At 40.4% G+C, this 14059-nt stretch overlaps 1 protein-coding gene across 3 annotated transcripts in view; it reads left to right on the top strand.

Moving 5' to 3' along the window:
- STARD13 (StAR related lipid transfer domain containing 13) overlaps positions 1 to 14059 on the top strand; it is a 288208-nt gene that overhangs the window by 117496 nt on the left and 156653 nt on the right. For all 3 annotated transcript variants that reach the window (XM_059838852.1, XM_059838854.1, XM_059838853.1), the window contains one exon: positions 5893 to 5926. In XM_059838852.1, the coding sequence (XP_059694835.1) occupies positions 5893 to 5926 (34 nt within the window). The remainder of the gene's footprint in view (positions 1 to 5892; positions 5927 to 14059) is intronic.

Raw genomic sequence — 14059 nt, 5'->3', positions numbered from 1 at the left:
TAATGTAAATGGTGGTATGTGAGCCTATCTGCATATGTGGTGCAGCAACAAAGAGGCTCTTGTCAACACAGAGGCTTTTTGCTAGCCTTTAAATAATAGGAAAATTTTCATGTTCAGACTGTCACTAGTTGTACTGGGGCAAAATGTAGATCAGATAGTTCAGTCTGCTTTGCTATGGAATAGCAAACACAGTCATTTTATTCCATAGGGGAAATCATAGGAGAAGCAAAGGTAATATAGAATAAATGACAGCAAAACCCCCAAGATTACAAAGTATTAAACAAAGTGCTTGCATTAGAGCAACATGTGAGACAGAGGAAATGGAGCTATTATGGAGCTCTTGTAATGAAAGCAACAAATTAAACAGCAAAAATTTTTGGTGATAAACTTAATGTTCTCCTTCTTTTGATTCCCATTTGTCAAGATGAGTGCTAGTGCTAGTGCAAGACAAGTAGGCATGGCCAGCTGAGCCACAGGGATGAATGGTATCATCCAATCTGATGGCAAAATGAGCAATTGCAATGGTTTAATACAGTAAAAAATACCATGGAGGCACACCCTAGCACTCACCTCAAGTGGCTGCTCCTCACGTGTTGGAACTGAATCCTCCTCAATAAAAATTTGGTTATAAACCCCTGGGCTGTAAGTGCTTGACATTTGGAAATCATATTAGCATCTGCTAGAGGTGAAATCTCCCTGGTCTGTTAATATAATAAATTCCTTTAGATAAGTATGATAAATTACACTCACTGAAATGCATGTTGCTTTACTGTTAGTCTTGTAGCTCATTTTCTTCTAATCTCACTTGGAACATTGTTGAAATGGTTTTCATTTTTATATACTTTATTATTGCTCAGCTCCACATATTGTAAACCTTTTTTTTTTTTTTTTTAATGCTGTTCAAAAGCTTTCTCTTTAAAATAGTTTCCAGGTAGTTTTCTATTTGATAGAAACTTTCAAAACAGCAGCCATAAGAAATGTCTCAACTTCTATCAATAGTACATAGGCAAAATAGATACATATTTGTAGCAAAGAGAAAAAAAACAATTTAATGACTTTCTTTCCATGACAGTTTTTTGAACCAGCACCGATCTTGGTGCAAAATTAAATAAATATTTAACTAAAGTAAAATGCATTTTAAAAACTGTGAGTGAGGGTAATTTTGCCAACTAAAATACTAAACAAGGGAAAATAATTTTCAAATTTTCATTGTGGCTTTAACAGCTGTGCACAATTATTAAATATGCTTTTATATCTCTAGGCAATATTTATAGTTTTAACTTTTTAGAATACAGCTTAGAATATTAAGTTTAGGGTTTTCATAAGACTTGTCTGTGTCCTTGGAATTCTTACAGATGCTTGAAGTCCCCTGTAGGTACTGAAAGGCTGCAGTGAGGTCTCCCCAGAGCCTTCTCTTCTCCAACTCTCTGTCTTCATAGGAGAGTTGTTTCAGCCTTCTGATCATCTTTGTGGCCCTCCTCTGGGTCCATTCCAATAGGACCACATTTTTTCTATGGTGGGATCCCAGAGCTGGATGCAGCACACCCAGTGGGCTTTCATGAGAGTGGTGTAGAGGGGCAGAATCACCTCTCTTGACCTGCTGGTCACTCTTCTTGTGAGAAAGCAAGAAGACTTGCTTGACTGCAGAATGGGGAGCTGTTTAAACTTCTTTCTTTGACCCCATTGTGAATAGTTTGCAGCACAGTAGCTCAGGTTCAATGGAAGAAATCGAGAATTTCACCTTCCCCTGCTTTCTAACCTGGTGAGGAGGCCAACATGTTGTGATGCAACAGGTATGAGGCAGAATCACGTCCAGCCAAGGCCTGTCTTCCATGCCACAAGGGGAAATTTTCTAATAGAATTCAGGCTGTGTATCAAATATGGTCTCTAATAAACACTTCTGCAGTGGTTGTATTTTAAAGGAAAATGATGAGCTCCGTTTTCAGCCTTTGAAGATACATCTTAAGCACTAAAATCCAGCAGCAGTTTCAACCCTGTACCAAAGATGGGTGCCAATTCTCTGAGAGAAATCAAAGTTCTGACACAGCAGTCTCAACAGTATTTTCTGTGGAATAGCTCCAGTATTGCCATTATTCTCAGCTGACTAACATGCTCTAGGGAACTTTCACGTGTCATCCAGACTGAAGATCTCATTGCAGGGGTGAGGTAACTTCAAGTTAAGGCTAACATTGCTGAGTGTCGTAATATTACTTCCCTTTTGGGGCCATAGAATTTTATTTTAAAGTAGTAACTAGGATTTTCTTTCCTTCTGTAAAGATCTTTCTGAAAGGATCTAATAAACCTGCTACACAGATGATTGAGCTCTGATGTGGATTGCTGTTTTCCTCCTTTAAAACTGCCTATATGTCACTCTAATTAAAGCCTGGCAGGTCATTAAATTGCTAGAATGGAGAAACAGCATGATTTTTAATCCTTACTTTGGAGGACCTTTTTCAGTTGCAAGTGCTTTCCTTCAGTATCAGTGAACCAGTAGGAAGTCATACAGATTTATCCTTTTTCCTCTGCAAGGAGTGTCATGTTTCAGAGTGGTGCTGCTGCTTGCTCACCACAATACATAAGCTTACAGAATTCAAAGCCTTTTTTATTAACAGCAGATGTAAAGTAGTCCTGTCCAAATGCCAGGGTTTATTTGATAGCAGTGATATTTCTGATACCATATCTATGTTGAATAAATTCTCTGGCTTTTTTTATTAAATGTCTAGGAGAGATATTTGCATGCTGAACAGATACACTAATTACCTTTTTTATTTTTTTTGGAGGGTGTGATTTCCTGAGAGTGAATGATGACGTTTCATAGGTACTCAGACATATCAGTGGAAGATATGGGCATATTTGAAATAGGAGCCTAAAGGAGCTAATAACTAATAGAGGTTGATGGGGAAGAGGGCAGCAAAAGATGTGGATGCAACGTGGCCTTTTTTTTTTCTTTGAAATGTTTTATGGTATTACAGGATTGGCTGGCATTACAGAATCCCTGTGCTATTGCAAATTAAAATTGTTTTGAAGAGGTTTAAGTCAACCATTTCATAATCTGTGTCAGAAAAAAAAAGCTTTTAAGCGACAATAATGTTTCTGGGATGATATTAAGTCGTTTAATCTAGTTTGATGAGTTCCATGCCCTGATCACTTATAGCGATGAAAGATTATGTATACATCAGAGAAACAGTTTTCCAATGTGTGTGTTTATTTTCCTCGTTAACTTTATAATGCTTTCTACCTTCACTTCTACTTCATCCAAGGAGTTCATTTGAGTAATTTGTTTCCACACGGAATGCCTTTCAAGAAAACCACAGAATCATTGAATCATGTAGGTTGTATAAGACCTCAAACATCACCAAGTCCAGCCATTAACCTAAGGCTGTCAAGTCCACCATTTAACCATGTCTCTCAGTGCCACATCTGCATCTCCACGTCTTTTAAATACCTCCATGGATGGTGACTCCACCCTTCCCTGAACAAACAGCCTGGCTCAATGTTTGGCAGTGATTTCTGTGAAGTTTTTCTTAAAATCCAATCCAAACTTCCCCTGGTGAAACTTGAGGCCATGTCAGGTTCTTTATAAATGCAACATGTCCACTTTCCTCCCACCAATAGATCCACAGCCTTTCTTTAGGTAGCTGAACCTACACTGTGAGCACAGTTGCCTCATTAATGTCACTGGCTCATCCTGCTCTGATCATGGAGCACAGGATGACACTGTCCAGGCAAGCTTTCGGAGACCTTTGCTTACAGAGGTGAATGTGGGATGGCCCTGCTGAAACACAGGACTGCTGAGGGGGAGGAATGGACCCAGCATCTAAACATTTCTGGTTTCTGTGAGCTGGTTTACATGGTTCAGCAAATAAGACATGGCTATATCATCAGAGAGTGTTTATCTTTGGCTTCTGTTTGACACTTCCACTTGCAAAATTGTTACAGCTGGAGTTGTACGCAAATGATTTCTTTATTATTCATAGCAGCAGGTGCTGCAGCAGTCTTTTGGCTAGAGTTGTACTCTCTTCGTCTGTGGTTTCTATATATTTGATTAGCTGGTGCCATGCTGTTCAGATGGGTTGCTAGTCCTCCAATAAATGTATTTTGTTACACAATCAGTTATATAGTGTGTTATCATTTCCATAAATCACTTTTAGTTGGCAGTTTTCTGTTGCCACTTGATATCGTTCCAGCAGTAATTTGCATCCTTTTTTGTATGACATCCTAAAAAGATCTTGGAAGTTAACATAGCCCGGGTATGATTTTAATAGCTGGTGTCTTTCTGGCAGCACTAGAACACACAAACCAGTTATCCGTGAAGGACTGACATATTTATTTTCGATTCACATATCATTTATGTATTCTTCAAGAAGTGCTTATCCAAAGATTTAGTATAGCAATTTAGGCATCAACCAGGTTTATGCCAGGGTTGTGATTCTAAAAATCAGGTTCCTGTCCCCAGGCGAGGTGATAAACACTGCAGCTCACTGAAGACTGGAGAGACAATATGATATGCCTCATTCAGAAAGGCATCCCAAAAACCTGGCACACTCCTGTGGGACCTGCCTGTCCTTTGCCAATTGACACAGCCCAGGCCTGAATTTCCTGCTTCTCTGTGGAAATGAGATACTTTGCCACTAATGAAACATGATTTGGACTCAGCCACTCCTTATCTTCCCATCAAAAGTGACCACTCCACTTGATCCCTGCTGGCTAAAGATGGGTCAACTTCAGCTGCTGCTCAGGCAGACCTTGCAATGGAGCAAGAGGCTCTTTTAGAATGAAATTGCCTTGCAGAAGGCAAAAAAATGTAGCCTAGCTGTGCTTTCCCTATTATTAAGAGAAATGCCTAATCAATTCAGTTCCATGCTCAGAGGAGGAATTTTCCAATATCTCGGTAAAATTCTTCATTAAATAAAGGGTAAATAAAAGGCATGTTTTTATAGACAGATTCCTATCAAGGCTGCAGAAGCAATATTGACTGAAGAGATAACAGAGCACTTGGTGCATCTGATGGAAAGGTGCTGATGGTTGTCCATGTGGGGACAAGCAGATAACAGGAACAGGGTGTGTCACTGCAAGGCACAGGAGTGTCTGTCTTTTCAGGTGCCTGCATATTGGGCACTTCACACTGGTACCTGGAGGAATCAGTTCACCCTTCTGTTTAATTAAAAAAAAAAAAATAGGTGCAGTTTCACCCATTATGCTAGTTTCATTTACAGCCTGCATTGCTGAGTTGGTGATCTATGAAAGGAAATGCATTTAATCACTGTCAACAACCTCCTCATTTGGGCACTGAAAGCTATTAAAGAGAAGAGTAATGGACCAAGAGGTGCATCCAAGTGTGTTGTTAATGGGACCCCTTTCATTTAGCATGGCAAACCCAAAGAAGCAAGATGAAAAATATGAAGAAAACAACATGGCAGGTCAGTTTGCCCACAAGCCTCAGGCAGAGCAACCCTCTCTTGGTCACAGATGAGCAGGAAACAGACATCTGCCTTTCCAAGGCACAGTGTCCTGTTTCTTGCTCATCAGTAGAGCTGCCTACACAACTTTTCAGCAGCCTGTCTGCTCCCTGAGCCCCACCAGCATTGCAAGATCCTTTCAGTCATGTTCCAGTGTGTTGCACCTTATGTATCCTTGCACACATGCTCTGCTTGTAGAGTATGCTCCTAGACTCACTCACTGTGAGACAGGTGAACCTGACTTGAGAATGGGTACCAGGTTGTCATTAGCAAGCAAAACTGGCTGTTCTGCATGATCTTTATTGATAAGCTCTGGATTTTATGCTTTGTGTAAGGTAGTGACGATTAATAATTACAGTGATTGTCATCTTGAAATGTGGAACATATTTGAAGGAAAAATTACCATTATTAAAGAAAAATCACTTTCTTACAGATGCTGTTTCAGAAGCAGTGCAAGGAAAAAGCAGGTAAGGCTGCATTACTTGAAAGTTTCTTGGTGGCTTGTGTAACCATATGTGCAATGATGGAGGACCCAGGGAGTCTCTGCTATGAAATGGGTGTTCTGTGCATTTGTGACAATCTCTTCCATGCTACCGTACATGACCTATTGTTGTAGGATATTGTAAGGTGGTTCTTATGAAAGCTGATAATTCATCACCTTTTGACTTACACCTTGCAAGGTAAGTTCTGAAATAATGGGGATAAACCCAAACATTTGTTACTGGTGTCAGAGTGGGACTGAAGGTCTTGCCATGGCACTGGTATGTGTGTGTGTGAGAGAGAGGTGAGCTGAGATGAGGAACACCTCAGAGCTTTTTCTGTCTCAGCGGTCACTCAACGGCTGAATCTGAGGAAGAAGCCCATTACAGAGGCATATTTTTCAAAAAATCCAACAGCCCCCTGGGACACACATGTCCCAAGTGGCAGAGTCACAATGCCTGATTTCTCCCTTGGCAGGAGCCCACTATCTGGTTGAAGCATTTTAAATATTAACAGCATTAGTGAGTTTGTCCATTATGGAGGAATTGTTTAGGGCCAGCAAGGCACCAAGACTAGAGCAGTAAGCAGAGCCAAAGACTCAGATACCCTGAACTGCACATACATTATCATGCCAGGAGCTAAGGAAAGGTTTGGATAGACAGATATGTACACACACACAGATCCTGGTTCAGCAAGATACTTAACACACAATTAAACCCGCATTTGACAAAACCAATTAATTGCAACAGGCGTAAGAAACTGCTTGGATGATTTGCTTAATTGAGAGTAAATGTCCTTATTAAATTGTAATGAAGCACAATTAAGAAATACAGAGAAAAGGAACTGCTTCCCAGGATGTGGGGTTTAATAACAGCCTCACAGTTTTGCAAAAAGAAATGTTCCCAAAGTCTAGATGAATCCACCTTCCCACAAAAGTCTTTGCCAGCTAGGAGTATTTCAGTCATAAACCAATTGACCTCTGGAGTCACCCATTTCTGACTGCATTGTCTGTTTTGTTTGTCAGGATATATGCAGAGTGTGCTAATTTAAAGGAAAGCAATTGGACATCGCTGCTGTAATTACCCCTCTGTCCCTAGATGACTTAGCATCTTTTTTTTTTTGGCCTGAAGGACTAGTTTAAGCAAGTTTGCTCACTCAGTAATTTCTTCTTGCATCTGTCTCTGATCTAAACTGCATCCACAGTTCATTCCGGGGCCAGCCTTAACTCAGTTAAAATCAGATGAACGCAGCTTTTTGGAGTCAATTTCACTGGTTCAGTGGCTCTGCTGGCAAACATAGTGGCTTAGCAAAATGACAGAAATCCTGGGCTAGAAAACTCAGGTCTCTGTAGGCAGTTCCACCCTCATGTACTTTAATTCAGGTCAACAAAACATAAAGGCTGCTGAACGTAGTGTAAATGTACGTATTGTCATTGAAGCTCTATACACATTAACTTTTCCTGCCTTATGATTTGGATGTGGATTTATTCCATGATGGTATTTGCCAATGAAACACATGCCTGGGCTTTTCCAAAGCTAAACAAATTTCAGAAGTTCTGAGATTGATTGAGCAATTGTTTTAATTGTATTCATTGTTGGATCAAAACCTTTCTGTGCCACTGAAGGCTCACTTTACAAAGAAAAAAGAAAACCTGTCAATGGCACATGCATTTTAAATAAAACTAATTATTTTAGCAGTGTTCCCATTTTATAGTATGATTGATTTTTAGTTGTTTTACTTTTATGACAATATTAATTTTGTCACCCAAAGAGATAAAGTTTTAGTGCCCATCCTAATGGTAGAACTGTAGGATGATGGTTGAAAATCTGATGACTGCAGGCATGAAAGAAGAATGACAGGTCATTTTCTGACACAGTTTGGTCACTGAGGTGAAAATTTAGTCATAGAATTCTAGCATATGGTAGAGCTGGTAATAAATTTATCATTAAAATGCTTCTGGCAGAAAATTTCCATAGAACATTTTACAGGAAAAGGTTAGTATCCATTAATCTATTTCAAATTGTTTCTGTAAAATAGGCACACACTTCTCAGCATGCAATGATTTAACAGTCTTCAAAGTAAGAAATGTTAATTTTTATTGAACTTTGAAATTTTGGCATTGAAATTTGTTACACTGAAGTATTAAAACAAAAAAAAGAGAGAGAGAAGGAGAGATAAAAAGAGAAAAAGTGATTTAAAAAAGGGAAAATCTATGTCTTGAACTAAGGGACAAGGGTTTCTTCCAGATTTGCAGTTGCTAAACATTTCTGATATTTTCTGTGCTTTCTGGATAATAAATTTTCTGGTTTGGAATTTCTTGCATGAGGAGAAAACCTGTCCTGCCTGAATCAGCCACACACAGAACACAGCACTCACTGTTCTACTCAGGCTTGTTTTCTGCATCATTGTCCCCTTGCATCCTTACTTCTTATTCTTTCTCATTCTCTTTTGTCATTTATTCTTCTGACCCCTTTCTTGGCCAGAGCTCTGGAGCTCTCAGAGGCCAAAAGAGTCTTTCCCAGAGTGCCAGTGGGTCACCCTGCCCTCCCCACCGAAGAGCACCTATAACCCCATCCTGTCAGGAGCTGGGGATGCACAGGGCAGCTCAGAGCTGCTGCAGCCGGGGTGGAAACTTCTGCAGCCTTTTCCCAAAGGCTGGGCTGTCCTCACCTTTCAGTCATTCTCCATGTAAACCATTTTGCATGTGAGAGGGAAAAAAACTGCCCTTTGGAATGCTGTTCTCTCTCTTGTTGAGTTTTATGTTGCCTTTTTTTCCCCCCCAAAATTAATGCAATATTTTGGGGCTTCCATTAGCTGGATGCATAGTGGGTGCCTCGCAATATGTTAAGCAGGATACCCAAAATGTGTCTAAGAAAAGCTACAGCTGCACAGACCATGCAGCCACACCAGGGAACCTCCTCTGAAGTCCCAGCATTGCTGTCAGTGTCACTGCATGCTTGCCAGGCCTGGTGTCATTACTTCCAGATGTAGTAACATTGATACCTATAAGATTGCCTGCACTGGAATTAATGATGATCTAACCATTCAAAATAAAAAAAATAAATAATGGTGAGATGTGATTCTTGAGGCATGAATTTATTCTGCTTTCTGTTTTCTTTAATCATGGCAGGATGCAGCATGAGCTGGTGGCTCCCTGGGGAATGGGGCAGTCACAGGAACAGAAGTCAGACAGCTCCAGGATGAGGCTTGGGGATAGGGTTGAGTCAAGGATGGGATGGGATGTCTGCAAGTTGGGTCACATGGCTGGGCAGGGCTGTGGCAGAGAACAGCCCTGCCACAGCATCATGGGGCTGGGATGGACAGCTGTGGGTTGGCCTGAAATGGAGTTGCACAAAGACTTGGAAATGTATATATTTATATAATTTCATGCTGTTAAGTAAATACATTGTTATTTGGACTTAGATCTAGGCTGCAAATGTGGTGTTTGCCCACACCCTTTAAGATGTAGTGAGCAAAGAGCAAGGGACAGGTGCAAGAGAGGACAAGCAGTTTGGAGTGGAAAAGTTGGTTTCACACAGACAGGCTCACCCTTGGCCTAAGGTTAACAAGTTGTCTGTTGGCTTTCTGTAGAAGTGGTAGACAGGAAGGCAATTCACATTTGTATAGCTTGTATGTGATGGCATTAATAAGCAAGTGCTACAAATATGTAAAAAATACCCTGTTCTGTGGTTTTACCAAGACCTGAAAACATCAGATTTATCCACTGAACTCTGCTTTCTTTGGGAATGAATGTGGCTATCCTGGTGGTACCTGAGGTTTCAGCCAGTGAACCACGTTCCTGCTCTCATTAATAGATGATGCCATTAATAGGACTGCCCCAGTCCCATCTCCATGCAATAGACCACTCTGTTCAAGTCATCATCATCAATGCTTTTCTTCTCATATTGCCAGGTACATAAACCAAACCCAGTCTGCACCACCTATCTCTCCTGCCCTTGCAATGTAGGAGGTCCTACTTGTCTGCTGTGGTACCCCAGAGAGCACCATGCTTAGGTGCTCCTCTTGCCATCAGATTGCTGTTGGGTTTATAGGTAGCCTGTAGCAATCTCTATTAAAACCTGGCTGACTGATGCTGTGTGTCCTTACTATCCCCCCAGTATATGTCTTAGTAAAAAACATTCCACTCAGATTGAGCATTCTAGCTGCCTAATGTATTTTAAAGTTATCACCACATAGCTCAGGATGACTAACACAGAGCACACTTCATCACTGAAGGGAAAAACTAGCCCTCACTTTGCTGACAAAAATTTGAAGTCGGATTAAAAGCTGACACATCCTCTATTTTAGTGGTATGTATGAAACACTAAATATAGCAGAGTGCTCATGTATTTGCTGATGCATGGTAATGTAGTCTGTAGCAGAACAGCAATGGGCTGGCAAGGAAGATGGTGCACTGCAGTAATACGATAAAATCCTCATGTGACCTTGGCCATTTCAGAAGTACTCCACGGATAATTGTGTATCCTTGACTGATATAATGCAAAATTCAAACAGGAGCAGCAGTGGTCCCAGGGCTTTAATGAGCAGCCTGATACTGCAATATTTGTCCAGGCATAATGCAAATTGACTTCAAGGAGAGGTCTCCATAGTGTAAGAAACAGAACTGTGCTATATAGCAGCTGTATATGGACAACTGCCAACAAGGGGCCTGATTCTGGGAAATGGGAGGGTGCTGTAACTCCATCTGGCTCTTGTTAGAAACTGAAGGTGCTTGATTCATCGCAAAATCAAACCTGAGTACAGTGCTTTCAACTGATTACATATTTTTTATGTTTCCTTAGTCATAAAAGGTTTTATGCTCATGGTTTTATTTTACCTTTGCTGCAGTCCCTGGGCAGGAATTATGAGCTAATCACACTCTGTACAGGGAAATGGATGTGGCTCACAGAACCATATCCTATTCTGGGATTTTCCTCTTGCTTGTGGGGGGATGGAGGTGATCTCTTTAAGCCTTTCACTTGCCATGGATGTCTGGCAAGTGTGCTGGTGGTGGAGCTGAGGCTGTGACTGTGAAACCCCTCTTCTCATCTTCTTCAGGGGGGAGTAGCAGCTGGATTAGACATTCAGCCGTGCCTTGCGAGACCTAGGCAGTACTTGTGTATCATGCTGTCATTACTCCAGCTATAAAAGTTTATCCAAGATGAAAACCTGACCTTAAATAACTGGAGAAAATAAAACATCCTCATCCAATGATCCCGTGCACTTGCTAGAAAGCAGAGCAGGGTCACTTTGACATGTTTCCAGCACAAAGTGGAGGTGCTTATTTTGGACTGAAAAATGAACAGGCTGTTTTCCTAAAGAGTGAAAATAAACTACTGAATAAACCCAGCTGTTTGGTGACCTTGGTGGCCTCTTAACTAGTTATGCTCTGTGTTGCTCAAATTAGACGTAGGTAGAATAGGTGCTTGTCCTGCAGTCAGTACATCAGAGGATCATTTCATTTGGCTCCAGTTCTAACTTTTCTGCAGTGCCAGTTTGGCTTCCAAAATTAGGCAGTGAGATTGCCTCTTCCTTTCATAATCAGAAATGACAGAACAAAGCCCTTCTTTGTTCTGCTAAAAAGGCAAATCTTTGCTAGTCAGCTCTTACTGATGTATTGGAGTAGTTGAGGGCACTCGGATCTTCTGCTCTCAAAAGCAAGAGGAAAATGAGATATTGCTGTTCTTCAAAAAAAAACCCAAAAACCAGCCAGGTATAGATTAGAAATTTATATGTTTACTGTTCTAGTACATGAATTATAGACAAAATCTTGATTCATTAAGAAGTACTCTGAATTTTATATAAGACATTTCTAAAACAGTAAAGCAGCAATGTATAAAAACACTTTATACACATGCAACTACTCAACGTGATTCTAAATATCTTTATGTCTCTGCTCCATGGTTCTTTCTGTGACTTTGATTTTTAGTCAACATTTTAAATAAGAAAGAAAAATACTGAAAATAGAGATGATAAATATTAAAAATAATATCTAGTTCATAACTGTACACAATATAGGTCATTTCAGAATGAAGATATTATAAATACTTTTCCTAACTCAGTTTGGTTACAGCTTGGACTCCTAAGGAGAGCTGAACACTAAGCAGCTGGTAGATGAGCTTGGGTTTGTAACAAGTCTCGAGATGTGACAGGAACCTTGCTGTAAAAGGTGATCTAATTCAGATTGATAAATTGCTATAAAGTTTTGCCTCTGTTGGAATTAGGTGGTGTCAGTTTCCAGCAACTAAAGTCATGGAGACACAGGATTCTGGAGTAATTTTTTTCTGTGACTGAACAAGTGCCTGACAAAGGTTGCAGACAGACAGCCATATTCAGCTCTCTTGCTCCTGAGCAGCCAACTTGTTTTAAAATGGGGGCTTCTAAGAGCCGTGGAAGAGACCACATTTTGCCATTTAACATTTATTCCAAAAGCAACAAATGCCTGGAATATTTTCACTGAATAATAATAATTTAAAAGTATATTTGTTTTCTGTTTCAATTAGACCTTTCTCTCAGACCTCTCTGATAGCCACAATGCAAGTTAGGTCCTTGTGTTTTATTTCCTGTGCAAGACATAACTGCAAAAGTTTGAAGGTTAGACAATTTTTAACCAATGTTAAAGTATACAAGTACACAAGTATAAAATAAACCTTTAGCTTTTTATTATGCTAACTAAGCATTAAAGCTCTAAGACACACACAAAGAATAATCTATATGGTAGGAACCTTTTGTCTTCACAGAAAGCATTTCTAATGGGTAGCAGTTCCAACAGTTTTAGTGTTTCCCATTAGAAAACATTTCCATTGCAACAATTCTTTAGGTTCAGCTTTTGTTATTTAACTCTTTATTATCAGTTCCTAAGGATTAATGTTAAGGTTTTGTGCTGCATCAGAGGGACATGCGTCCTCTCTCTGAACAGCTCAGCACATAAGATGGATTTTGCACTGATTCTTTGTTTGTAAGTCAGGCAAGAAAACACAGAGAAAAGCTTCTGGCTGGAACATGCTTCAGAGTATTTGGGACAATAAAGCAACCAAACAAAGCAGTCAGCTTCTGGACTTTTGCAACGTAGGACCTTTTGTGGGGCTGCAGTCAGACCATGCCACTGTTTCCTGCTATTGAACAACCTGCCGTGTGCAGGCTCTGCTCAGAGGAGATGGCCATGGCTCAAGGACACACAGCATCTGTGTAGCTGTGACTGGCTGTGAGCAGAGGCGCCTCCTTCCACTTCCGTGAGCACCATGGAACTATGGCTCATGCCAGAACCGAGCACAGGACCTCATGGCATGAGCCTCAACAGCTTGCAGCAGGGTAATGACTGCATTAATTGGAAGGAAGTAATCACTGATAAGCCTCTCCCTAAATATAATGGGACCACTAGAGGAGGACAAAGAGCTATGTAGTGTTGGTGTCAACTACTAAGAAAGAGGAGCCTTTTTAGAAGGCTTCTCAGCCGAAAACCATCCAGTCTCTGCCCTTCCTGTTCTCCGTATTAGATTCCACCCAGGCAGCAAGTTGCTATGACAGAAATGCACATATAGATGCTGGTATTTATTGAGTGCTCAGCACAAGGCGTAAACAAATTAGTAAATTCCACCATGCTGTCAAGCCACCACTGAAATGCAGCCAGAGGAGACTGGGGCTGCATCTGAATACAAAAGACATACCAAAGCCATCCCATGTATCATTCCATTGCATACAATGGCATCTGTCATTTGTGATCTTGGATCTGTGTCCTTATGAAGGCAGAGCAATTGGAAAGGCAAGTTCAAGAAAACAGATGGCCAAAAGGTTGCTTTACAAGTGGGTATTATTGAGTGGATCTGAATCTGCTATTCCAGCCTTCATAAAGTGTAGGCTTTTGACACAGAGTTTGGGAAGGTAATGGCTGTAGGTTTTTATTTTATATTTATTTATCTTGGATATGTACCTACCCTGGAATATTTCTTGGTTTCCAAAGACACTGTAATATAAGGTTTCTATGATTTAACTCTGAGAAGTAAACTGATTCTAGCAAGGAATCTTGCAGGTATATCCTGTAGAAAATTAGGGATTTTTTCTCTTTGTAGAGTGAAACTCTCTGCCAGTTGCAGTCAACAGCAACTTTCTGGGATTATACT

This window comes from Haemorhous mexicanus, chromosome 2, assembly GCF_027477595.1.
Source record: "Haemorhous mexicanus isolate bHaeMex1 chromosome 2, bHaeMex1.pri, whole genome shotgun sequence".
Lineage (NCBI taxonomy): Eukaryota > Metazoa > Chordata > Aves > Passeriformes > Fringillidae > Haemorhous > Haemorhous mexicanus.
Note: the sequence above shows the minus strand (reverse complement) of the source record. Positions and strands in the feature narration are given on the sequence as shown.